This window comes from Urocampus carinirostris, chromosome 12, assembly GCF_059441175.1.
Source record: "Urocampus carinirostris isolate Australia breed hairy pipefish chromosome 12, RoL_Ucar_1.0, whole genome shotgun sequence".
Taxonomy (NCBI): Eukaryota; Metazoa; Chordata; class Actinopteri; order Syngnathiformes; family Syngnathidae; genus Urocampus; species Urocampus carinirostris.
In genome coordinates this window covers 4,328,791-4,354,965 of record NC_142360.1, presented here as the reverse complement: position 1 = coordinate 4,354,965, position 26,175 = coordinate 4,328,791, and the positions used below count along the sequence as shown (strand labels likewise).

The 26,175-nt window shown below is 41.7% G+C and overlaps 1 protein-coding gene across 2 annotated transcripts in view; it reads right to left on the bottom strand.

Moving 5' to 3' along the window:
• midn (midnolin) overlaps nucleotides 1-26,175 on the bottom strand; it is a 52,200-nt gene that overhangs the window by 11,220 nt on the left and 14,805 nt on the right. For both annotated transcript variants that reach the window (XM_088349318.1, XM_088349319.1), the window contains exons 5-7: nucleotides 9,926-10,426; nucleotides 8,918-9,038; nucleotides 8,512-8,835 (exon numbers count right to left, since the gene is read on the bottom strand). In XM_088349318.1, the coding sequence (XP_088205444.1) occupies nucleotides 8,512-8,835; nucleotides 8,918-9,038; nucleotides 9,926-10,426 (946 nt within the window). The remainder of the gene's footprint in view (nucleotides 1-8,511; nucleotides 8,836-8,917; nucleotides 9,039-9,925; nucleotides 10,427-26,175) is intronic.

Sequence of the window (26,175 nt, the reverse complement as noted above, 5' to 3'; positions counted from 1 at the left end):
CCGTTCCAGAGCTTGACTCGACATATAAATATATATAAAGATTCATTTGTTTTTTTCCTCTTAAAAATGTAGTTTTTAATTCTCGAGTTAATTAAAAGCTCAAGTTAAAGCTTTAAATGGAATTGGTAATGGCGCTTTAAAACTACTTTTACCCTTAACTTAAAGCTGTAACATTTCTTTCACTTGTGAGTTAAAGCGCCTTAAAAGCATTTTTAACTCATAATATTTTTAATGTTGAGTTAAAGGTCGAACATGAGTCCAGTTAAAGCTTGGGAGTGACTTTTTGTCTTGACGCAAAGCTCCAACACTTATTTCACTCTTGAGTTAAATTTTTAAAGCAGCTTTATTACTCGAGTTAGAAAAAAGTGCAAAGCTATAACGCTTATTTCACTCAAGTTAAAGCATTAAAGCACCTTTTACACTTCAGTTAAACTTTAAAGGCTGTTTTAAAGGGTTGAAGCTTATTTGATGCTTGAGTTAAAGCTTTAAAGCTCCTTCAACAATCCAGTATAAAGTGTTAAAACTTCCTTAAAGAGCTTCAAACTGCTTTTGTGCTGAAGGAAAGGTTTAGCGCGGCTTTCTTGTCAAACCAAAGGCCTTCGACTTGGATACTCTTGAGTTAAAGCTTTAAAGGGCCATCAATGCTCGAGTTAAAGATTAGAAGGTGTTTTAACTCATGAGAAAAAACTTGAGTAAACGCTTTAAAGCTCACTTAACAGTCCAGTAAAGGTCTAAAGCTAATTTCATTACCACAAAGCTTTGACACTCTTGAGCAACTTTATCACATGAGTTAAAGATTAAAAGCGGTTTTACTCATGATATTAGGGTTAAAGCTTCAAGCTCTTTCAACAGTCCAGTTAAAGCTTTAAATACCTGAACAGCTTACACCTGCTATCGGTCTTGAAGGAAAGCATTAGCTCTTCTTTGACTCTCGATACTACAGTTAAGGATTAAAATCTGTTTTAACTCAGGATAAATTGGTGTGAAGCTCCTTTCAGTCTTGAGATGGAGCTTTAAAGCTCCCAGTCCAGTCTCAGTCCAGTTTAAGCAATAAAGCTACATTTAGTCTTGACAGAAAGCTTTAATGCTTCTTTTGCTAGAGTTAACGATTAAAAGTTGTTTTAACGCATGGGAAAAAGGGTTGAAGCTCCTTTCAGTCTTGAGTTAAAGTTTTAAAACTTCTTCAGCAGTCCAGTCAAAGCTATAAATCTCCTATTGACTCTTGATTACAAAGACACTAGCATTAGCAGCTAGCAGCGTTGTCTACAATGTTAGTAGTTTAGCTCCATGACACTAGCATGAAATTATACAATTATTTTGCATTAGCTACTAAAGTGATGTTAACCGCTTAAACAAAGCGAAGGAATGCTATTTGCTAATGCAGATAGTAAAAATATGTGCTAAATCCAGGACAGGGACTACAGCAACCGACTAGACACCCAAAAACAATTCAACAATCTAAAGTCTTTGCAATCACGATCTTGTCTGAATCCTTCTTGATCTAAAATAGTCATAACTCCTATTACTCATTGAAGTGCTCATCTTTGATTGACTTCATCAATCTACAAAGTTCAAATCAAAGACTCCAAGGTGATTTTTGGACAATAAATTTGACAAAAAAAGGTGGCCGATCAGACGAGGTGTCTAATAATAAGAAAACAGGGCTAAAATGACCATTGCACGGGGACAAACGATTTTCAGTGACTTTTCAGACTTCATTTGCATTCTCCCTTTTCCGCTCCTAGTCGCCGATTAAAGGGCAGCTGACATGCTTGACTGGATTTTTGCTCGATAGGGCCTTGCTGTACTGCGTCACCGGTCGCTGTCGCCCGAATTAGCAGACTTAGTAACAGAATCAGTTCAAGTCTTCCTGGTTCTTTCTCATTCGACTCGCCCGGAGGACGCTAACGTGACCTGACAAATTTAAAGGGGACAAGTGGGTGAAGAGATCCGGAAGAGGGGTGGGGGGCCGCAGCTCTCAAAGCTAATTTCTGTGGGCCTGTGTTGAACTAAGGCAGCTGCCATGGGAGAAGGACTAAAAGGCAGCCCTATAATCCCAAAACCCTCCCTTCCTCTACCCCACAATGGCTCAGCCAGTGCCCCTTGTGCAGCCCCTGTCTCTGGCCCCAACACAATGGCTTTGACTGAGGGGGAAGAGGCAGGGAGGAGGTTAGGTCCACCCTCCCCAGTAATGGAATTTATCTAACAATCAGCTTAAAAAAAATCCCCAAACTCAGCAAGTCCTTTCAGCAAGCTTTTAAGCAGACGTTTTTGGGGCAGAGCGCGTCGAGCTACTTTATTTATCCTCCCCCTCGCATGACTTGCAGTGGAAAAGGTTAAAGGCTCTCTGGAGAGAACCCAGTTATGTGACATTTTCGAGAGGATGTCTCGAGTAGAAGTGCGACTGGTTAGTCTCCATGTTAGGTCCGGTAACTCATTCGCTAGCTCAACGTTTTTACGGAATAGGAGGGTGCCACAAAGCAAACCGGGGTTCATTCTCATCGTGTCAAATCACTCACACCTGGTTTGGTTCCACGCAGAAGTTAGGTAGGAAGTTGAGACTAGAAAAAAAACACATCCTTAAAGCTGCTTTTACTCGAGTTAAGGCATTAAAGCTCCTTTAATACTTGAGTAAAACATCAAAAAAAAAAAGGGAATCACACCTCTCAGCCTCACTAGTAAGGTCTATTCAAGGGTACTGGAGAGAAGGGTCCGCCAGGAGGTCAAATCTCGGATTCAGGAGGAACAGCGTGGTTTTCGTCCTGGCCGTGGAACACTGGACCAGCTCTACACATTCTGCAGGGTCTTTGAGGGTGCATGGGAGTTTGCCTGTCCGGTCTACATGTGTTTTGTAGACTTGGAGAAGGCATTCAACCCTGTTCCTCGGGAGGCTGTGTGGGGGGTGCTTCGGGAGTATGGGGTACCGCACAGTCTTATCCGCGCTGTGCGGTCCCTGTATGCCTGGTGCCAGAGTCTGGTCCGCATAGCCGGCAGCAAGTCAGATTTGTTCCCGGTGAGGGTTGGACTCCGCCAGAGCTGCCCTTTGTCAACGATTCTGTTCGTAACTTTTATGGACAGAATTTCTAAGCGCAGCCTTGGTGGGGATGGAGTCCGGTTTAGGGGCCTCAGCATTGCGTCACTGCTTTTTGCAGATGACATGGTGCTGTTGGCTTCCTCAGGCCATGATCTTCAGCTCTCGTTGGAGCGATTCGCAGCAGAGTGTGAAGCGACCGGGATTAGGATTAGCACCTCAAAGTCTGAGACCATGGTACTCAGTCGGAAAAGGGTGGCATGCTCCCTCCGGGTTAGGGATGAGATCTTGCCCCAAGTGGAGGAGTTCAAGTATCTTGGGGTCTTGTTCACGAGTGAGGGTAGGATGGAACGGGAGATTGACAGACGGGTCGGTGCAGCGTCTGCAGTCATTCGGACCCTGTACCGGTCCGTCGTGGTTAAGAGGGAGCTGAGCCGAAAGGCAAAGCTCTCGATCTACGTTCCTACCCTCACCTATGGTCATGAACTTTGGGTTATGACCGAAAGAACACGATCCCGGATACAAGTAGCCGAAATGAGTTTCCTCCGTAGGGTGTCTGGGTTTTCCCTTAGAGATAAGGTGAGAAGCTCAGTCATCCGGGAGGGACTGTGTAGAGCCACTGCTCCTCCACATTGAGAGGAGCCAGTTGAGGTGGCTCGGGCATCTAATAAGGATGCCTCCTAGACGCCTCCCTCGGGAGGTGTTCCGGGCATGTCCCACCGGCGGCGACCCAGGACATGCTGGAGAGACTATGCCTCTCGGCTGGCTTAAGAACGCCTCGGGATCCCGTGGGATGAGCTGGAGGAGGTGGCTGGGGATAGGGACGTCTGGGCTTCCCTTTTAAGGCTGCTGCCACCGCGACCCGACCCCGGATAAGCGGAAGATAATGGATGGCTGGATGGATAAAACATCAAAAACTGTTTTAACTAAGGGTTCAAGCTCCTTTCAATTGAGTAAAACTTTTATCTCTATTGAGAACACTTCAGTGCTCCTTCCTCTATTGAGTTAAAGCTTTAAAGCTCTCTTAACAGTGCAGATAAAGCTTTAGAGACGCTTTATTCTTGACACAAAGTTTCAATGCTTCTTTTACTCTTGAGTTAAGGCTTTAAAGCTCCTTTAATATTCAAATTACATATTAAAAGATGTTTTGACTCATTAGAGAAAGTTTTGTAGCTCTTTCGACACTTGCGCTAAAGCTTCAAAGCTCCCTTAATACTCAAGTTAAAGATCAAAGCGGTTTTAATCCACAAGAGTGTTGAAGCTCTTCTCTACTTCAACTGAAGTTAAAGCTTTAAAGCCCCTTCAACAATCAAGTTGAACCTTTAAAGCAAACATAATTTAAAGTTAAAGCTTAAAAACTGCTTTAACTCTTGAGGCAAAACTTTAAAGCTTGTTTTAATAGCGGTTTAATTCAGAGGAAGCGTTGAAGCGCTTTCCATTCTTGAGTTAATGCTTTGAAGCTCCCATAACAGTTCAGTTAAATCCTTATAGATTTTTTAACTCTTGAGGCAAAGCTTTAACACATCGTCCACTCGAGTTAGGACTTAAATGCAGCTTTAACACTTGAGTTAAAGCTTTAAAGCTACTATCACTCTTGACGCAAATCTTTATCACTTTTCACAAAGCTCTTTAAATAAAGCACTTTTAACTCATGAGAGAAAGCGTTGAAGCTCATTCCACTCTTGAGTTAAAGCTCTAACGCTCCCTTGACAGTTGAGTTAAAGCTTTAAAGCGACTTTAACTCTTGACTTAAAGTTTTAAAGCTTCCGTCACTGGTGAGAGATTACAAAAGTGAAACATTAAAGGGGTTAACAACACACAAAAAACGTTGAAACCCCAGCCAATTTGTGGGCAGCCGACTGGCCGCCGGTCAGGGTTTTGGGACCCCTTTTGATGACTGATGGCTTAGTGTTGTGGTTTTAAGAACCCCCCCAGCGCTGCATCTCAGAATCCGTCTATTTAAAGGCCAAATGAACACGGAGAATGCACAGTATTGATGCACGGAAACCAACTGGCTGAATAGGAGGAAGAGACACAGATGGATTTTACAGGCGAGGCCGTTTTTGGACGGTACATGGGAAGGAGGGCGAATATGGCGTGGGCTGTTGAATGCAGATGTAGAGCCAGGACGAGAAGAGGGAAGGTCTTGACAAAGTTAGCAAAATAAGCCCATGTTATTCCAACTGTTCGCTTGGACTGACTGTACATTCACGGTCCGTCAGCTGCCACAACGGAACCTCTATTCTGCCCGCACACAAAACGAAAATCAACAAGAGACCCTACTACTTCAACAACCCCCTTCGACAGGAGATCAGGACAATGCTGTTTTCTTCGAAGTGTAACCTCATAACACTGGCTCAATGTTATCAGTGCAGGACATCTGTCGAAACTGCAAATCTGGTGTCTCTGGCCGGAAGGTGCTAAAGCACCTGCACCGGCCCTGCCCTTGGGCGTGGGTACATCCGCATTGAGGCCATACCGGTTGTGACCTGTACCCACCCGTCGTTTTAAAGAAGCCTAATCTAGTCTAAACATAGCGTCGCCCTGGGTGGAAGGAGTAAACCGATCTCATGGGTGCGCGTAAACAAAGACAACTTGCTGGGTGACAAGTGAAGCTTGACTGAAAAAGATTACGGATGACTCTTATGTGCTGAGAAAGATGCCATATGGAATATGTGCTGAAGAAGACGCTAGTGTAAGGTTATTCTTCATGGGAATTGCTATAAGTCAAGTCCTGTTTATTTGTATAGCCCTTAATTACAAAGAGTCTCAAAGGGCTACACAGATCAAAGACTATTGCAAACTATTATTACAGACTATTATGACACCATCCCCTGATATTGTCAACATAAAATACAGGTTATTCATATGCTATAGAATAGAAGTGTGTTTTAAGCTTAGATTAAAACATTTCCACTGAGGTTGCGATCGAATCTCAGGGGGAAGAGCATTCCACAGCACCGGGGCCCGAATGGAGAACGCTCTCCAACCTGCGGATCTCTTCTTGGCTCTTGGGATCACTTATAGACCAGCATTATAAGAGCGAAGGCTCCGTACCAGAACATAGGGGTAAATTAAATCTGAAAGATATGAGGGAGCAAGTCCATACATGATTTTGTATACTACCAACAGAACCTTAAAATCACATCTTAGGCTAACGGGGAGCCAATGCAGGTGAGCTAAAATCGGGTTAATGTGGTCAAACTTTCTTGTCTTAGTTAAAAGCCTGGCTGCAGCATTTTGTACTAGCTGAAGGCTCTTGATTTTGGACTTCGGGAGACCGGAGAGTAGTGCATTACAGTAGTAATAAAAAATGCTCTTAAAGTCAAGTCATGTTTATTTGTATAGCCCTTAATCACAAGACGTCTCAAAGGGCTGCACAGACCACAGATTATGGCAAACTAGACTATTATTACACCATCACCTGATCTAAAACCTACATGAGGGCAAGGAAAAATTCAAAACCAAGGCATTCAAATTCCATTAATGACTTATCTTCTTGTTCAAGTGCTGTGTTACTGCTACGTTACCGGCACGGTTTGCCCTGCGAAGGAAAGTAAAAGGAATCCTATCTTGTCGTGTGTGTTCTTTTCTATTATAGTACTACTTTAACAACATTTTAAGGATTAACTAATGGATTGACTGGATTACGCACATATCATGAACTCGTTCGGCGTCTGCCCTTTTTAGAAGTGCCCAAGTGCAAGCAGTTTTTGATTGCTACAAGACTGAGAACATTTGTTTGATAATTCCTTGTAGAAACATCGAACAAATAAAAATAAAATTCATCCACCAGGGAAAATACATTTGAAAAAGTTTGGGAGTATAACATAATTAAAGAAAAATTCTATACAGTAGACCGCTGGGGTACAGCAACCCCGGTTTACAAGGTTTTCGCTATACGGCATGGAATTAGATGGATTTTCCATTCGTATTTACAGCATTTTGCCGCACTATATGGCATAAACAACAAATTACTTGGGGTGTCTAAAAGCATATCAAATTTCATATGTTGAGTTACGTCTCTAAGATACCCATCTGCTATTGGTTGACGTCATACAAAATGCTGGTCACGGAATCATGAAAAGGACAATATGCTATTGGGCTGAACTATCTCCACCACAGTGCTTTTTTCTTTCTTTATTCTGTTCAGGTTGTGTACTTCGTAAATTATATTTTACTTATTATAATATAGTACACACTGTATTTATTAGCTATGATTCCGAAGGCTTGCATTGATGCTAAAGAGAGGCAAAACTATAACCATGGAAACAAAGCTGCAATTATCACGTAATAGGAAGAAAGCACACGCATTGTTACTTTTCCAAAGGGATACGGGCGGTTAGAGCAACTAAGGGCATAACAATCCTTTGGAGGGAAAATTTTGGAATCAGTTTTCATTTTTATCAGCTGTCTCCTGCCCCTCTGCATCCAGCTGGTAACTGCGCTATACCAGCTTAAGTAACGAACACACTAAAGGTCAATAAATTGTCATTTTTCCTTGACATGTATATTTATTTACGTTATTTAATCATGTACAAAAATATTACACGTATGAAGTACTATTTGTTATTTTATTGTTTTTATCCAGGGAATTGGAAGGCACTAACTACACGTTATAATAGGTTTGTAGCCCCTGCTATACAGCCATTTCACGATCCCCACCTCAAATGGATTCCCTACGTATCCTGTTTATAAATTTATATATGAAAGAGGAAAAATAAGAAAAAAATGGAATTCAACACGGAAATGCTTTACACAGTTCCCAAAACCAAACTAAAAATAAATTTGGGGGAACGACATGGGATTATAATGTTCCATTCTAAAATTGGCGCCGAGCTCTACCATCTCTATCACAGTTCGGATAACTGTTCCTTAACCAGCTTTCCTGTGGTGTGTCTTGGGCAAGTACAGCCTGGTGTCCCCCTTCCCTATCCAGGCCATTTTTGTGTTGGGGTTTAATCCCCCACATGAAGCAGATGTGCTGATTTTCATGGTTACCAGCAGCCTCCTTAACTGATCCGATACAGCACCTTTATTAAATGTGTGTAAAGCACCATCCTGCTCTTTAGAGATGAGCTTGAACTGTGCAAGACATTTTCTTTATTCCTCCAGGTATGGTGTATTGCAAAATCTAATTTTACAAATCAAAAGACACCAATGTCGCACACTTTTACTGAAAATGCTGTGCTCATGTTTGCACCATTGATTTCTTCATTCCCTCCCAACACACTGCCCAACATTTGCTACTGGTGATACGCAACCAAATGATGGCTCTGATGCAAGTATAAATGGTAGGGAGAATATCTCCATAGTGAGAAATCTAGCTTTCCGTTTCTTTGGCACATTATCTAGGGAAATATTATAAGCTTCTGAAAATGAACACAGCCTTTGAAGGCACCAGCATGAACATCTGCATCACGAGCACTTTAAAAAGACGCCAATGTATTCATGGTTGTGTGTGTCAGGCTTTCACTCACCAGGAGGCTTGCACATGCGGATCTGACTCTGGCACTGCACCAGCGGATGATGGGTCGGCGGGGGGATGCCGGGGTTGCCGGCTGGCACCGAGGTAGCTTTGGCGGAGAGCCCGGTGGCGCCAGAGACCTGGGGCGAGGGGGGCGGCGACGGGGAGGGCGAGCCGGGCGTGCCGCATTGAGTTTGATAGCGCAGCTGGGTGAGGGAGGGAGGCATGCCCTGGTAGTGTCGAGTGGCGCTTAGGAGGTCGTTGAGGATCTGAAGGATGGTGCCGATGTCCCGCCTGGGGCGCCCGTTGCTGTCCTGGCAATTGGGGTGCAAAGTGCCTGAGGAGAGAGGAGGCAGAGTATTAAACACTTCTAAATATAGCACCGCTCGCACATTGCAAAGTGCGGCCATGAATTTCACCTGAAAAGGTCCCTGAAAAGACTCCGGGAGCGTGGTTCACGAAGCTCTCGATGATAGCGCCGGGTTTGCGAGAGCGTGATGAAGCGCTCGTGCCGCTACTGGGGCTGTTGCTGCAGCTGGCCTGGATTCAAAAGAAAAAGGAGGCATTAAGTGATGTACAAAATGTAATAGAAGAACTATTGTTAAAAATGTCCAAAATATTTCGAGAGAATGAGAGAGAAAAAAAAAAAAAAAAAAGAAAAAAAAAAAATCACCTTTTTTGGTTTTGGTTTGGAAAACACGTTTTGGGAGAAGAAGAAGAATTGGTGTCATCTTTGGCACCACCTAGTTTTTATCTATGCAAGGCACTAATAAGTCCGTGTTTTTTCCTTAAGGTTTTGTTCTTTGAAGTAAACAAAAGAACAATGATGCAATAAACTGAGTAATTTAACTTGATAAAATGTTTCTTTATGAAACAAGGCAACTTTTTGAGAGGGATCAGTAGAGGCAGGGTCTTTAGCACCACCTCATTTCTATCTGTGCACAGCATTAATAAGGTTTTTTCTTCTGTTATGTAAACAAACGAATATCATTGGAAAAAACCCTGATTTATCTCAAAGTGTTTAATGATTAAAGAAAACCGAATGACCAGGATGTTGAGCACTACTTGATTTCATTGATTTGGCTGAACTCATTCCCATAATGCACCATTACAACGTTGTAAAACGTGGCACGGTAATGGAGCTGATAGTCAAAACAACATTGCGCAACGGTTGACCAATCATGTGTGTCTTTAAGATAAAAAAAGGCGAGACAACTTTGTACCTTGAGTGAAAATAATGTGATGAGATGAAATCTAATGTCTATTCAACCAGATTACTAGTGGTCTAGTAATAACAGTGGATTTAGGCCTTCTACCATTGTTATTATCATGACTGTTACTGATGTTATTAGTGTGCGCGACGTGAGAACATTGTCAGAGATAAAAGGTTAAAACCACTGACCAACAAGACAGGACAAGGAGCTTACCTCAGGGCACAAAATGGGGGCTACAGGGCTGGCTTGTCCCACATTGTGACTGGCCTGGCCTGAGGAAGGCTGGTGGTAGTGATGGTGGTCCCTCAGATGATGCGGAGGAGACCGGAACAGACTCCCGGGTACATGCGACGTACGAGGGGACCGGGTGGATTGGGGTGGAGGTATCGTCGGGCTGCAGTGGGGAACGGACGATAGGGGCTGATGGTACATGGGGGGAAGTGGGAAGCTAGCAGAGCTTGAAGAAGAAGATGCGGAAGGGCCCGGTGGAGGCAGGTGAGGGTGGTGAAGATGATGAGGGAGGTGTGAATGCGGTTGAGGGATGCAAGGCGGTCCGGGGGCAGCATGCTGATTGCCCCGGGTGACGAGGTGCCGGTGTTGGAGCTGCGGGGCGCCCGACTGTTGCGCTGCAAGCTGCAGCTGGACAAACATCATGTGGTCGCCCACACGAAGTGCCAAAGTAAGAGGAGAGCGGCCAGAGAGGAAGTCGCTGACCTAAAGAAGTGAAGAGGATTTTCAATACACTGCTAAAAATGGCGAAATTGGAAAACATACACTAGAGGTATGATCAGGCCTAAAAATCCAACACGAGCCCAAAGCAAACCCAAAATGTCGTATTTTATTTGTGAGGACTCGGGATAAGGAGAGGTTATTTTCGATCACAAATTAAAGCCCGTCTTTTGTAACAAAATCAAAGATAAACATGACTGTACACATGTTTACCTATTTTATAATAATGTGTCATAGAAGTTACAATAACTGACAATTATACATTATTGACAGATTATTAGTAGTTGACAGGGAAATTTTAAGGTTCTGCGTCATTTAGACAAAATTGAGCCATATACCACAGCAGCAGCACTTCCTTAAGAATCTAGTGCAGCCTTTTAAGAGAGAGAGACACAAAGAACTGAGAAGAACAACGACGGGTGGATAAAAGACAGGAAGTTCTTTGATTCGACATTGCAAGAGTTTAGTGCAGTACGCATTGTGATGAGGCAAATTCTGTTTCTTTGTGGACCAGTCTCGTGGTCCAAAAAAAAAAAAGGCAGCGAGAGAGAACCTCTTACCTCTGACACACACTTTTTGTTACCCTAACATTTAGTCATATTAAGTGATCGGAATATAGAAAACCCTAGAAGTATGGCGTCCCTAGCTTGCCATGTTTTTATGTTACGTTGTCGTCTATATATTTTTTTTCGGGCCCTCGTTACTGCATCTTCCCCACGAATATGACCCCAACAACAAATTATATCTAGACTTGCAATGATGCTAAAAGGAGAAGCAAAAACAGGACAACCATGGAAAAATAGAAAATGAAAACATGGCAGTGTTTGTGCATATCACTGTGCCAGTTACGCGCCTTATCAGTCTCTAAAATTCCTGTCTGCTATTGGTGTGCGTCATATAAGACCCAAGACTTGCAGTGATGCTTAAGAGAGAAGCTAAAAATCATAACCAAGGAAAAGAAGCTTGCAATTAACTGGACAGGCGAAGAAGGCACATACGTAGTTACACATGCTAAGGAATATAATGACTATTGGTTTATTTCATTTTCAATTCCAGGTCATCAAGTTGGTGGCAGATTTTGCGTTGCTCCGTCCTCACAACTCAATTGGATAATAGCTGCAACCAATCGATCAGGCCATTTATGAAGAATAAAGAAGCATTAAAAGACACAGATTCTTCTCAGGCAAAGACCACCCTTGAAAGTAATACTTTTAAAGTCACTTTTATTTTGAATGTCCTTCCACTAACTCCGCTGCACCAGCTCAAGTCAAGTTGCACCAAAGGTTAATACAATTTCATTTTCCGTTACATGTATCAGTGTATTAGATATGACATATTTAAAGTAAAATTTTAACAAATGTAAAATTCGGAGGCAGTTTGTAAAAAATATTTAACTTTATTGATGTCATATGGTAATTTAATAAAAAAATATCTCATCTCATCTCATTATCCGTACCGCTTATCCTCATTAGGGTCGCGGGGGGGCTGGAGCCCATCCCAGCCATCTCCGGGCAATGGGCAGGGGACACCCTGAACTGGTTGCCAGCCAATTGCAGGGCACACAGGGACAGACAACTCATTCACACCTAGGGACAATTTGGACCGGCCAATCCACTTGAAAAAATATGATACTAGTAAAACTAGGTTAAAAAAAAATATTGTAAAATACCTTTTTCTGAAATTAGTTTTTTTAACTAAATTGTGCCTCAAGTAATATAGCATGTGATCATGCCTAAAAATGTGTCAATATTAAATGTATCATTACTTTCAGTTAAAACAAAATCTCAAAAGTTGTTTTAAGGGAATACCATTTTTTTAGTTCTCCTAAAATAACAAAAAAAACAATTGATTTAGTGAAAATCAGATTTCATTCGAGTGTCAAGCACTCAGAATCTCCTGAAAGCTCCACTTTTATGAAATGACCAACACGATTCAATCCACATGGGCCAGGTGATTGGACTCACCTGTAATTGAGCAGAGAAACTCCAAAAACATGCAGGACATGTGGCTCTTGAGCACCGGGTTGGCCACCCCTGACATAGGCCCACCCAGGTCTCCTGGCCCATTCCAAAGTCAATCTAACTTTAACTGCCCTCAACAGACTGTGATAAACGCAAGCTTACTAGCAGAGAACAGAACAACAGAAGTTTTGCAGTCCGAAAACCGAAAAGCGCCAACTTCCTCTTTCAGTCAATGAACAAGAAGCGCAAACAACGGTGCTTTGAGCTCCCACTCTCGCAGGGACAGACGTGAGTCCCACGCTGTAATCAATCACTATTCTCCAACACTAAGCTATTTACATCTGCAGGATGAAGCCCTCGCTCGCAAAACACACAAACAGAGCCCACTCTCTCTCTGTCACGCCATCTGCCCCCCCACTGCCCTTGGGCCAGTTCTTAGTCAGCGGTGTTATTCAGCTAAAGGGGACAAAAGCAGTCCTTCTCTCTGGCCACAGGCCTGAAAAACCAGTGCTACGTCCATAAAACACAGCAGGCACGTCTCCCAAAAACAGAATGGACAATTGTCTGGAGCGCATTTGGAAGGGATGCCCATTTTTGGCGCACTAACAACAAGAACAAAATTTGGGGGGATTCATTTACTGGTTTAAAAAAATCAAATGTTTCAAAATTTGCTAAAAACCTTAACTCAAGAACAAGAGTGTTTTTAGTTTTTGTTTTTGCCATTAGGGATGTACGTTACCTCATTGAGTGGCAGAGATTAAATGAAATGAAATGATCTGCATTTATATAGCGCTTTTCAAGTCAATGACTTCCCAAAGCGCTTTACAATGTGCTCCACATTTCCCAATAGCGGCCCTGCAGCCATGTAAGGCGCTAACCTGCTTATTGTTTATTATTATTATTATTAGGGGTTCAGTGTCTTACCCAAGGACACTTCGACATGTAACACGGGAGAGACGGGATTCGAACTGGGATCCCTTGATCCAAAGACGAACGCTCTACTACCTGAGCTACTGCCTGTATTTAGAAAGATAGATAGATACTTTATTCATCCCAGCAGGGAAATTCACATTTCCAGCAGCATCCCTTCGCTGAGAACAATACAATAATAAAGCAAAAGGAATACAATATACAAATACCCAATGTGACGTGCTAATACCCACTGTTGCGTGTTGTATAGAGTATTTAAACAGTGCTACATAAAATACACACTGCAATAAAATTACGGTAATATGCAATGTAGGGGGTGTGGTTTAAACTTAGGTTATTTTTTTGTTCATTTTTTAAAATAAATCTAGTGACAAAAAAGGCAACTGAACAAGCTCACAACAAAATAGATTTTTTTCTATTTCGGGAAAACATTTATGAAACATTTCATAATAATCTTTTTGTCCGTTAGCTTTTGTGTATTGGCAATGAAGTGGTAAAATTCAAATGAAATAAAAAGTTATTGTTAAACTTTTTAGATAGAGTACATGGTACTTTTTGAAATATTTTTTTGATAAAACTTGGGTCTATTCATGGTTTTAAATTGGTTATAAATTCTCCAGAATTCCAGGGGAGAAAAAAATAAATGAATACAAATTGATATTTAAATTTTGGGGTATTACATGTGGAAGCTAGTGGAAGCTAGAGCTCTTGTTGGTGATAGAATGAGTGGAGAGGTGTTGTAAAAGGATAGTGGGATGTTCTGATGCGTTTTAAGGGATGGGCAGGGCACCTGTATGATGCGGCAGGGGTAAACCAGTAAAAGCTGTTGGGCCCAGCTGTTGAACAGAAGAGTGTGTTGTGACACCCTGACCTGAGTGACATGGCCGCTTTCTTGTGTCCCGTTTCATCTGGAGGGACGAAAGCATGACCAACTTAGGTGCCGAGGTGCCTAAAATGTTTGGGTGTTTGGGTTGGCCATGGTCCAAAAATGTTTGTGTGTGTTTTTTTCCCTTTTTTAATTTTTTTTGTTATTGTATGTGTTTGTCTTGCTGTCGGTCACCCCTCTTGAGGGATATTACCAGGGTAGATAGACATGTAGGTTGAACAAGGTTTTACATTCTTAATTCTACATTTTGTCTCTACATAAACATTGGATTTTCGGGAGAAATATGTTAATTTCCTACTAGGTACATCATCTTTCTTGACTTGTACGCAGAAAGCAAAGGCAAAAGATATTACCTCTGTTCTTACAACCAATATGTCACTTTTGATGTGTGTGAAAAGTGAAAAAAGTAAAAGAACAGAGGTCACTGTCAAGACTTTTGGGCGTGCTCCCGAGATATTGGTTAACCCGGTGAATCACTCCTCCCTCTTCAGAATTTCTTATTTATTTCTCCATCGACCATTGCCTTCCTGCCATGCCAAGGTGACCTTTGCACATTGCTATTGACAAGTATTTGCGACGACAACAAAAAAAAAAAAAAAGGAGAGGCTTAGCAATGGACAAGGATGAGCTCACGGCTGACTTTTATAACAAGGGAGGCGATTACGATCGGCAAACAGAAAGATTTGGGATGAACGCAAAGTCGGCGCTTTGGGAGCGTAAACGCAGCCTAGCAGGGTCTTGTTGGTACAGTCCACAACCACCGTGATTACAACCCTGTGGTAAGACGACAAACCCAGCGGGCCTTGAGGCTGGGTGTGAAAAGTGTGGGAAACCGCATGAGGAACTTGGAGAGAGGGGCCCGATAGTAAAGGCATAGATTTCGGGTGTTGAGATGGGGATGGATCTTGACTGATAGTGGGGCTGAGCGATTATCCGAAATCTAATCGATGTTGCGATATGACGTAGTGCGATTGTGTAATCGAGTAACACTGCGTTTTTTTAAAGGATTTATAGACGGCAAACTCCAACAGAGATCCCCACAAGAGGACGCTTTTACTTAAATTTTCCCTGTAAAATTCGCTTAAAACCCCAATCCAAGTCAGACCCAAAATAAATTAAATGCTGTTGTTGAATAGTTTAGAGAATATGGACAGTTTTGGTCTCAATCTGAAATAAATGCGAGTGCTACTAACATGAGCAATCCAAGTTGGAACACACAGAAATAGGCTTTTATTCTTGCCTTAATTTCTTTTTTTGCAATCACATGCAAGATGAGTGTAGAATGGACATCTTAGCTGGAAGACATCGGGGACAAAAGCATGAAGGCTTACCTGGTCCCAGGTCAAATTTGATAACAATCTTAAAAAACTAACCATTAGGATTTTTCATATTTTAGTAAGGGTATATCTATCTATGTGTTTCCAAAAGAGGCCATTTGGAAACTAAAAAGGGACCAGTGAGTGACTGGTGACATCATACAGACAACTCTTTGCTTCTCAACAGTCTGACGACTCACAGGCAGGTTAAAGCATGTCATTAATGTTAACCCTTGGATGCATTAGTGGGATCAAAAAGGGACTCCATGGATTGTTATTCTCCCAAATCTTTGAAAATGTAAAGGTTGGAAGAGTGCATGAACAGGTAGGTCATGCATCCAAGGTAAGATCTTGGGACGGGCCAGAAACCTGACCAGAAATTCGGGCTTAAAATGTCAATCGTTAGGTATAGCCGGTCGGGCTTCTTTCTCAGTTTTTTTGTTTCATTTTTTCTTCCTTCGTGGAAGATCTACACGCTTACTTTTACTCAAGTGATTTTTTTTAGATAAAGAAAATGCTGACTTATAACGTTTTCTGAATCGAGTTCGCTCTGACAGTATTACTTTTGAAATCGGTCTTTATTGTTATTGATTACGTGATGAACATTATACTACTGCTATTAAACGTGGCACTTCAGAATAAACATGTAATAGAAGACTTAAAAGAGCGAGATTATATATTTTAATACCAAAACAAATAGTCAAATATTTACAAAGTGGTACTTGAAGACTGGCATCAGTTATCAGTGTTTAATAGCAATAGCAAAGTGAAAGTAGCAGCAATACATTTTAGAAATAAGAGCAAACTGAACAAGTCTTGTGTGCTTGCTTAGAGTGGTTGATGGTCCATAAATAGAACAATTGGAACTCAAATACAAATTTCCAGCAGCCACAAAAGCAAATATTTTATCTAGCCATGTCTGAGCTAATAGGCATCCTTGTTTCTAAAATGATATTTAAGTACATGTTCAATAGACCAAGCAGCTGACAGGGTCGAAGAAGATTAAAAACAAACGCTGCTGAGTATTTTTTCACCTTTTCCACTAATTTTTTTCAATACTTACTCTCAAACTCAATTGGGTCCCCCACACTTGAGTTTCTGAGGTAGAAATATTTGCAAAATGCTGTGTCTGACTCACTAAAGGCTCTCCAGACAAACATTTCTGCACCGTCGTGACCTTTTTCTTTAGACAAAACAAATCAAATGGGGGCGAAATTGGAGAGTAGAAAGGGTAAATAACGAGTATGATTTTGTGTGCAATACAGAGAAGATCTGGGGGTGGGTTGACGAGTGGAACACCTGAAACAGGGCCCAGTTTCCTGAGGGAAGGGGCGGTTGGGGATGGTGCAGCACAGTCTGCTTGCCAGCAGCCACATCGTGCAGCAACAAGCCTCTTCCAGACGGACTGCGATTTAGATTTTTTTTTTTGGTGGTCGGGGGGGCTTCTGTTTCGAGAGCTGTCGTGCTAGCCCGTGAGTGATTCCCAGAGGTCTCGGCTATAGCAGCTCCGCTCCAGTCCAAACACGCCTGTCTGCTCTCAGAAGCCGATTTGGACGGATAGCGTTGACGTCAGTACAAACACCAGATAGAGCTTTCTGGAACATCACAGGCAAACAAAAGAGAAGCTTGGAGGCATTTCCAACCTCAAACCCCTCTCCCCGTTTTCTCCTCCATCCGTGCTTCTCCTTGCACTTGGATTCCAAAGATTTACAAAAGCAACTTCTCTACGGCGTTGGGAATAACGCTTTCCTGGAACGAAATTACTTGTCTTGGTTAGGAGTACTGTAACGCTCTATGAAAACTCGACAGTCATTACAATATTGCAAAACTCCGCTACTTTAAAAAAGGAGATCATCTTCTTCCCTTTGACGGTACCTCCCTTACTCACGAAGCATTATACTACCCTCAATCCACCAGCAACACAACTCTAGGCTAGGGGTTTATATCTTACTACAATCCAACTGGGTACAGTTACAGTGGCACATCACAAGCAGAGTATACATAATTTCTCCCTACTGATATTTTCCTACCGTATATGAAACTTTAAAAGGAAATACTGACATCAGGGGGTCAGTTATACGCGTCGATTTGGTTGTGTGTCACCAGTAGCGAATGGCAGTGTTGGGACTAACGTGTTACAAAGGAACACGCTCTCGGAATGCAATTACTTTTCTCTGTAATGAGTGCTGCAAAGTGTTACTAGTAAAATATCATAATTCTACTTCTGTTTCAATATGTTGCATTACACTGCTACATACAAAGGGAAGACTATTCGTGAAAACATCTTCATATAGCCATCACCAAGTAAACATCACCAGCAAGTTTGTATATATTCCTTCAAAGTACAGCTGATGAGTTATGGTGGTGTCTCAAGGACAGAATATAAGGACACTGAATTCTTAATCATGGAGATACTCTCCCAAGCCTGTATACACGCATCCAAGCCTTATTTATAAGTAAAAAAACAAATACTGAAATCAGGGGTCAGTTTATATGTACATATTTGGTTTAGTGTCACCAGTAGCGAATGCTAGGCAGGGCGTGGGGAGGTGTGTGTGGCTTATACATGAAACAACAAACCAACTTAATCAATGGGGCAAATGTGAGAATTTACGGTAAAAGAGTGTTGAAATTTAGTCTTTTTTAAAATTACACTTGCAATACACCATGCCTGCGGAAAAAAATTGTCTTTGGCAGGACCGAGAATAGAGAAGTACATTTTGGAGTGGTCTGAAGGCAAAATTGATATGGAGTGTCTCTGCTTTTTAAGCAGTTTTAAAGGGTCGGCTTCAATGAGAGTATATACGGTCATTTGTATCTATCTAGATACTTTAACATGCTACTTTCGGGTGTCATTAATCTGGGTAGGTGTAACTAATGGCTTTTTTTTTCCAGAGAAGCGCCCTTGCTTCTCGAGTGGTTTGTATATTGTTAAGAATGATGCCGTGGTTGCCAAGAGGCGATGGGGGAAGAGTGTGATAAGGGGCAGTGAAAAAAGGAGGAGGAAAGGGGGATGGCGAACAAATGCGGGCGAGTGGGGGGCAGGGTGTCAGAGAGTATTGGTGGGTGATGAAATATTCAGTGAGGATGTGCCTCTGGATCCTCCTCTCTTTTTTCCATTTCGACATCTCAGGCTGACAGTTTTATTTATTGGGGTCCCTGTGGTTCAAGAAACTCATTTGCAGTCGTTCTTCCTTTGCACACTAAGCGGAGTAAGGCGCTGGAGATAAGGAAGGGGGGGAGGAAAGAAGGGGGAGAAGATGGAGGGAGCTGGCAGTGCCTAGCTGACATTCATGAACAACTGAGCAGCTTTGTGAGGCAGCAAAGAGGATAGAGAGGTTTGAAGGGGCGGAGGGAGGACCTTGCCGTCCCCTGCAAATATATTCTGGGCACCTGTCGAGGACGTTTCCATGAACACGCCAGAGTAAAAACTATAAAATCTAATACAGTAGACACCTCGGGATCTAGCAACCCCGCCATGCGTCATTTTCTCTAAACAGTGTGGAATACATAATTATGATCTGTGCTGAAAATTGCTCATGCGCAATAGCGTCTCTGTCTCTAGCGACATACAACAACAACATACAGAAATGGTGGCGGCGACATCAGGTACGCGAACCAACAATTCTTTCTTCAGGTTTGGGAGCATTTTAGCATTCAGTACCTCAGCGATGATTGAACATTAAAAGAAAACAGCGGGAGAGTTGAACGAATGAGTCTGACTCCCCTCGGTAATATTAATTAATATTTGAGTCAAGTCAAGTCAAGTCACATTTATTTATGTAGCCGTTAATCACAAAAATGTCTCAAAGGACTGCACAGGATTACATTTACCTGATCTTAAACCAACATGTCAAGTCATATTTATTGGTGATGCCCTTAATCACAAGGAGTCTGAAAGGGCTGCAGAGATCACAGATTTTTGCGAATTACAGACTATCATTACACCATCCACCGATCTAAAACCTACATGACGGCAAGAAAAACTCAAAAACCTCAGCAAAAACAGTTGATTGCATGCATTGTCCATTTTATGTAAATTGTGCTGTAAAGGGGTTTGCACGTTATGCCAGACTGTGCCTGACAAACTTATTTGAAATGAAAGGATTTCAAAACTGCTAAAAACATGTCCTTTTGTTACAGACTTTGCAGTTAACCACTAAATGTTCTTTACAAAATGCACATAGTATTTGTTTCATTTATATTTCTACTGCTGCTAATTATATAGCATGATCTTGGTTCAGAAGGATACCAAATGGTTTGTTTGATTTTTTTTTTGTCCCTCCTTTAAAAAAATGGAGGTTTATTTATGGATTTATGTCTTTACTGACTGAGCACTGCGCCAAATTGTTTTTTTGTACGAATCTGCAATACAATACTTAAGATGCGATGATGATTATCCACACAGACAACAAAGATGCACGCAAAGGGGGATTAAAGCAACAAAGTCTTTAAAGCGCATGACAATCTGCACAAGTTTTAAAATCAGTTGTACTTTTAATCCCCTTGGCATCCGCCAGCTACTCCACTGTACCAGTTCAAGTAACGTCACACCAGAAGGTAAACACAATTTTTTAAAAGTTATTTAAATGCTACTATGTAATATTTGTTTATTTTAAATGTTTTATCTGGGGTTTCAGATGACTTTAGACAACCATTGATTTATATCCCAGCTATATGGCAGTTTCACTTTCGATCTCAACTATTTTTGTCGTATGCAGGGTGTCTACAGTAAGACTCATATGCAGGGGGTCTACAGTAAAACAGTCGGGGGAGGGTCTTCAAAGACCCCATTAGACAGCCTGGCACGGAAAACACTGCCAGATATTAAACAGAGACGGGCAGGAAACAGCATTCATAACACTGAAGCCGCTCCTTGTGGTCAAGCAGAGCAGAAACGAGAGTGGCCTCGATATGGGAAAGACCGGATCTCATTGGCTACCACCACAGATGGGCGGGGGACGATCACATGACAACAACCTAGCTACTGGAAATCCTGAGGGAAAAGTGGTTGCCATTTGTTTTCAAAATCATTTATGGGAAAACAAGAATAGCAATGCTGAGCTAGCATAACCAATAATTGGGGAACATAGAAATGGTGATATTAGGCCAATTCTCCTGCACAAATCTTTCATTCCTCCTTATAACCTTATGATTATAACCTATCTGACCTCATTATACACAATAGCAACCACAACGTGTGCAGTTTTCCCGTCTCCGTCCTCCCACTTCGTCGTGACGTCTGCTACTCGAATCACAAAAGCTCCGGCAAAATAATAAAAAAAACCCAACAATGGCAGTCCCGACTATAGATGGAAAAATTGTTCTTGGTGAAAGAGGCGGGCATTAAAAATGAATGCCGGAGGATGCACAATGGAAGCCTCGACCACGACCCCCATTTATTTGTCTTTGTTCTGCTATGCAATAATACATCACAAAAGGGGATTACACAAGTGCAAAAAGGCTGTGTTACAGTCTTATTAACACTGTTGACAAGGCCTCTGTCATTATCTGCTTTTTATTTTTCGTTTTAATTCTCATTATTAACCAACAAAAAGGTAAATCACCATTCTCGAAGACAAAACGTATTTTCCAGAAAATAAACTTACTTTCCAAGGTTTTCAAAAACATGCAGCCAATTTAGGAGCCACAAAAGATAATTTTGAATAGTTAACAATACTTTGAATAATGCACGTGACTCGTATAGGGTGCACAAAGAAAGAAATATCGTTTGGTAGGGAAATAGAAGCATGTCACGGCTAACTCCATATACCCGGTGGCTCGTATGGTTCACCCAAAACATTTATGGCTGAAAATATGTCCATTACCAATGGTATTGTGAAATTGTGAGAGACAGAACTGTAGTAGTAGTGTGCAAGCCTGTGGATAAGAGAGTACTCTGTTGGTTTGGATACATGGAGAGGTTGGATGAGGAGCGAATGTTGAAGAGGATCTACAGAACAGAAGGAGACCAAGAGGAAGACCGCGATTGACGTGGATGGATGGTGTGAGTGCACTGCAGGAAAGAGGTCTAAATCTAGTGGAAGCTAGAGCTCTTGTTGGTGATAGAAATGAGTGGAGAAATATCGGAAAAGGATAGTGGGATGTTTGGACGCGTTCTAAGGGATGGGCAGGGCACCCGTATGGTGCGGCAGGGGTAAACTAGTGAGAGCTGTCGGGCGCTGCTGTTGAACAGAAAAGTGTGTTGGGACGAAAGCATGACCAACTTGGGTGCCGAGGTGCGTGACTTGTTTGGGTGTTTGGGCATTTGGGTGGCCATGGTCCAAAACTTTTTGTGTGTTTTCTGCCATTTTTTCTCTTTTTTATTTTCTTTGTTATTGTATGTGTTTGTCTGGCTGTCGGTCACCCCTTTTGAGGGATATAACCAAAATAGATAGACCAATGGTACACCACAAATAACCAACAAAGGCTGTATATAAACCAAAGTAAATGGACCTTTTGTAGTGTTTATGGGACAGAACATGAAAATTACCAAAACATTGTTTTTGTCTTGTACACACTACACTAACAGTGTTTATGTTAAGGGTACATTTTAATACTGTCAGTGAACATATAGTCCTTATCCACACAAGCTTAAAGGGACACCGTGTAATATTGGACCGCTTGATGTTTCTGTATTGTGTAGTGAAACAAAAAACGAGTGCTACAAAGCGCAAGGAGGATAACAAATTACGGAGACTCAGTGAAAAAGCTAGACGCAAAATTTTGCTTCTCATTTTTTGGGGTACCCTAATAAGCAAGATGTCGGACCATAATGCCAGCTCCCGCCAGACGGACCTTGTGTTATGTATAATAAATGAAAAAAAAATTGACATGTGGGTATCTTCAAAAATGCAGGTTAGTATGATAGATTTGAAAAATAATTAAAAATAAATGATGTTTTTTGACCACTACGGGGCACTAAGTGATACACAATATACCTTTACTCAGCATTATTAGAATATTTGTGGCTTTTAAGCGTTTGACATAACATTTAAAACCCCATATATTGCCAATAATTCAGTTTTGAAAGGTTTAATTTCTTGGAACCCAAGCCTGTGCTAATGCTAATTGTTAACATGCATGTGTGCAAATTAACATTCAATAAAAGGCCTTTTAATCTTTTCTGGCAGACTCTCACAATGATTAAATCCTTTTCCTATTGCATAACTCAATAACTTCCCAAACCGCCCCAACTAAGACGTATGACCCCGGAGGTTCCTCGTCAGACTTTCACTTCTCCCTCATTTGCATCACTAAGCCCAGAGACCGAAATCGTGAGCGAGATCGGTCTCGAGGAAGATTGCAAGGATGAAGGAAGCGTGCACGAGGACAAAATGTGTAAGTTTTAAAATGGGTCAGCTACACAAGCGTCCTCCTCGGGGATGGCGAAACAAGGCCTCCTTCCGAAGCAATCTGTTAGCGTTCAAGGGGAAATTTGTCGATTCGCAGCCCAGGCCGAGGCATCGATTCGAGAAGATGCGGCGATTCCGCCGATGAATGCGATGGAATAAAATGGTTCAAGAGCCAATCATGGTGACGCCTCCAAGGGTTTGCCAGTTTGATGCTTTAAGACGTGAACAAAGAGGTGGCTGCATGAGGGGGAAGGGCAACCAAGGGGGATGGTAAGGGTGATGCCTTCTGCCTGTCTGGTTTGGTTTTATTCTCTTGTCAATGTGCACTGAGAAGGGACATACATGGTGTCGCCACCTTACAAGGCTTTTATATTAAAATGTGGAAAAATATTTCATTTGAATTTGTCCCCGCCATAAGACTAACAACACTACTTGCACTGAGAAGCAAAAACAGGATAACCAACGTACATGTTTGTGCGTAGGGCTGTGCGAGTTACATGCCTCATGTCTCTTAAATGCCTGCCTGCTATTGGTCAACGTCATATGTGATGGTTGTCTGCTACTGGTTGGTCTAATACTGTGTGTGCTAGGAGCAGAACTCCTTCCCACAATGCCCTTCTCTCGCTTTGTTCAGGAGACTTAGTCGGCGATGCAATACTCCATCATCTTCTGCCATGTCCCCTAACCGAAGGAAGAGGAAACCAATCACTTTATAATTTTCATAACTACTTTCGTAACTTAAGGTTTTTTTTACACCTTACGTTTTGCACTATGTTCTATTGCTCTTTGCAAACAACTTATTTGCCACGGAGCGCACACTGCCAATAAAAGCGTTACGGACCCCTAATGTAGTGGAGGTGCATTTAAAAAAAAAAAAAAAAAGATTTAAAAAATGGTTTAGGTCGGACACGCCCACCCTGACACAGCATTGCGCCCCACTATTTGAGAAACAGGGTGCAAAAGGAAGAAGCAAAAACATGCTGACCATGAAAACAAAAGATGCGGTTATAAAGTATGACGACGACATCGTTACCCAAGAAATTCGGCCGTTACCAAACAATGATCGGGACAATTATTGAGAATAAGGAGGCAAATAAAGCGAAAGACTCTTATAAAAGCATGGAAATCCTCACAAGTTTTAAAATCAGTTTTCATTTAAATCTGCCATCTCCTCCCCCTTTGTATCCACCCACTAACTCCACTGTACCAGCTTACGTCACATCGAAGGCATTTAATTTTTCTTTACCTGAACAGTATTTAATTATGATATCATACAAACACATATTGCATACAATTAGCACTTACTGTATAAAATGCTTAATATGTGTATCCAAAATCGTTTTACCTGGAAAGCATTAGCCAATTACTAGAGTTTTCCATTCCCCACTATACAACAATCTCACTTTAAGATCACCACCGCAGAACAGATTAACGTCATCTGTAAAATCCTCCCGCTTCTGTCCAATGCCAAGATCAATAGTTAGAAATGGCCGCCAACATACACCGCAAATTATGGATATACCGCTCCGGGCTTTCCTCTTTTGAGTTTCCTAAGAGACATCTCATCAGTTTCGGGACAGGAGAAAGAATCCTCTTAAATGTATAGTGGAGTACACAGCAAAACGTAGAACGTTGATGAGAGTAGCTCGGCCTAGAGCTGTGCTTTGAAGGGCTGTCAGTAGGAAGAAGCTTAACGTCGCTAAGATGTCAAACAGTCGAGTCTCTCGTGAGGTAGCAGAGCAGGAATTCAAAGCGGCCGGGATTGTCCTTGTCACCGCGGTCAAACTGAGGCGGTGGGAGTTTAATTGAGAGCTGCACTTTTAAAATGGTTGTACTCCCGTTTTGTTAATAGTATTCTGGCAACTTCAATTCATGGATAAATCCCGGCATTCGATAGTTATTTCAGACCAAAGTGGAAAACATCCGGTTAATATAAATTTTAGTTCCTGAAACAATCAGGAAAAGCCTGCTTGCAAATGTGCTTTATAAATTAATTGGATTTGAGCCAGCGGTGTCGATTTTAAGCTGACATTTTCTTTTTTATACTTCTTTGTTTAATGCGTGGTCTATCAAGTCAGACTGCAGAGCAACATCATATAGCAAGAATTTTAAAGGTTTTCAGGCACTTGACACAAAATTCAAACATATTCAAAGATTTCAAGCACACATACAAACCCTGAGTTTATTTTTTTGGGTGGATGGAACAACAAAAAAGAGCCATCTGGCCTGACAAAATTTGCACTCTTCCGTCCCCCGCTCGCAGTAATATGCGATCGGGATAATGGATCACGGAATATTTTTCAACCCCTTGGTGTCGTGAGCCTGTGAAGTACAGCATTATAAGTGGGAAGCGGATATTGTCGTGACAACCGTTAGCAACAGTCCAAATAAGCTCAAAAATTTAGCAATAGCCTTTGAACTGAAATAATACCACTCACTCTCGATCTGTTACCTGACAGTACCTTTGAGGGCACATTTCATTGTGAAGATAATGCAACTAGCAAACAATATCCACGGTCTCTAAGTCCTACTGAAGTCCGAGAAACATGTGGGTGTTTACAGGATATGAAAAAGTCTGGGAGGGTTCATAGGTTAGCCTCTCAAGCTACTCCATCCAACTCCTTTGACCCCACCCCTAAACACACCCACACATTTCCCCGAGGCTATTTTAAGTGTATAGTGGTATCAGTTATCGTGTCGGACACTTTAAAGAGCTAAGTGCATTGATTGATTTTTGATAGCCCGAGCATTAAAGAGGAATGGCAGGGTGGGGGACGAAACGGAGAAAGCTTTGAGTCTTTGTTTTTTCCAATCAAATCTCACCCGCCATTTATAGCGTCCCGTTCCGCTTCATGAATTATGAAGCGGAATCAATTTCTTTGGATAAAAACACACTAAAGGAATTGAGTTCATTGTAACCTTTTACCCTGTTATCTGCCTGACCGCATTGACCCTGAATGATTGTGATTTTTGCAAATTACAGGGGACATTTGTACAATTTCCATAAAGACAAATTTTGTCTTTGCATTTACGAGTAATTCACGAACAATGTAACAAAAACTCAAAATAAATACATTAGGTTTTCGACTGAGCAGAAGATAAAATTGTAGAAAAAACAGCAATACATAGAACAGGAAGTTGGAGGACCATGAGCATCAACAACAGACCTTGCACTTTCACTGATTGAATTAGCTTTCTGACACCAACCTTTCTTGCATCTATTGCTCCTAATTAGTAGCCTATATCTAGAAGACGGAGGTCAAGTTTTATTGTTTTGTGGAAAAAT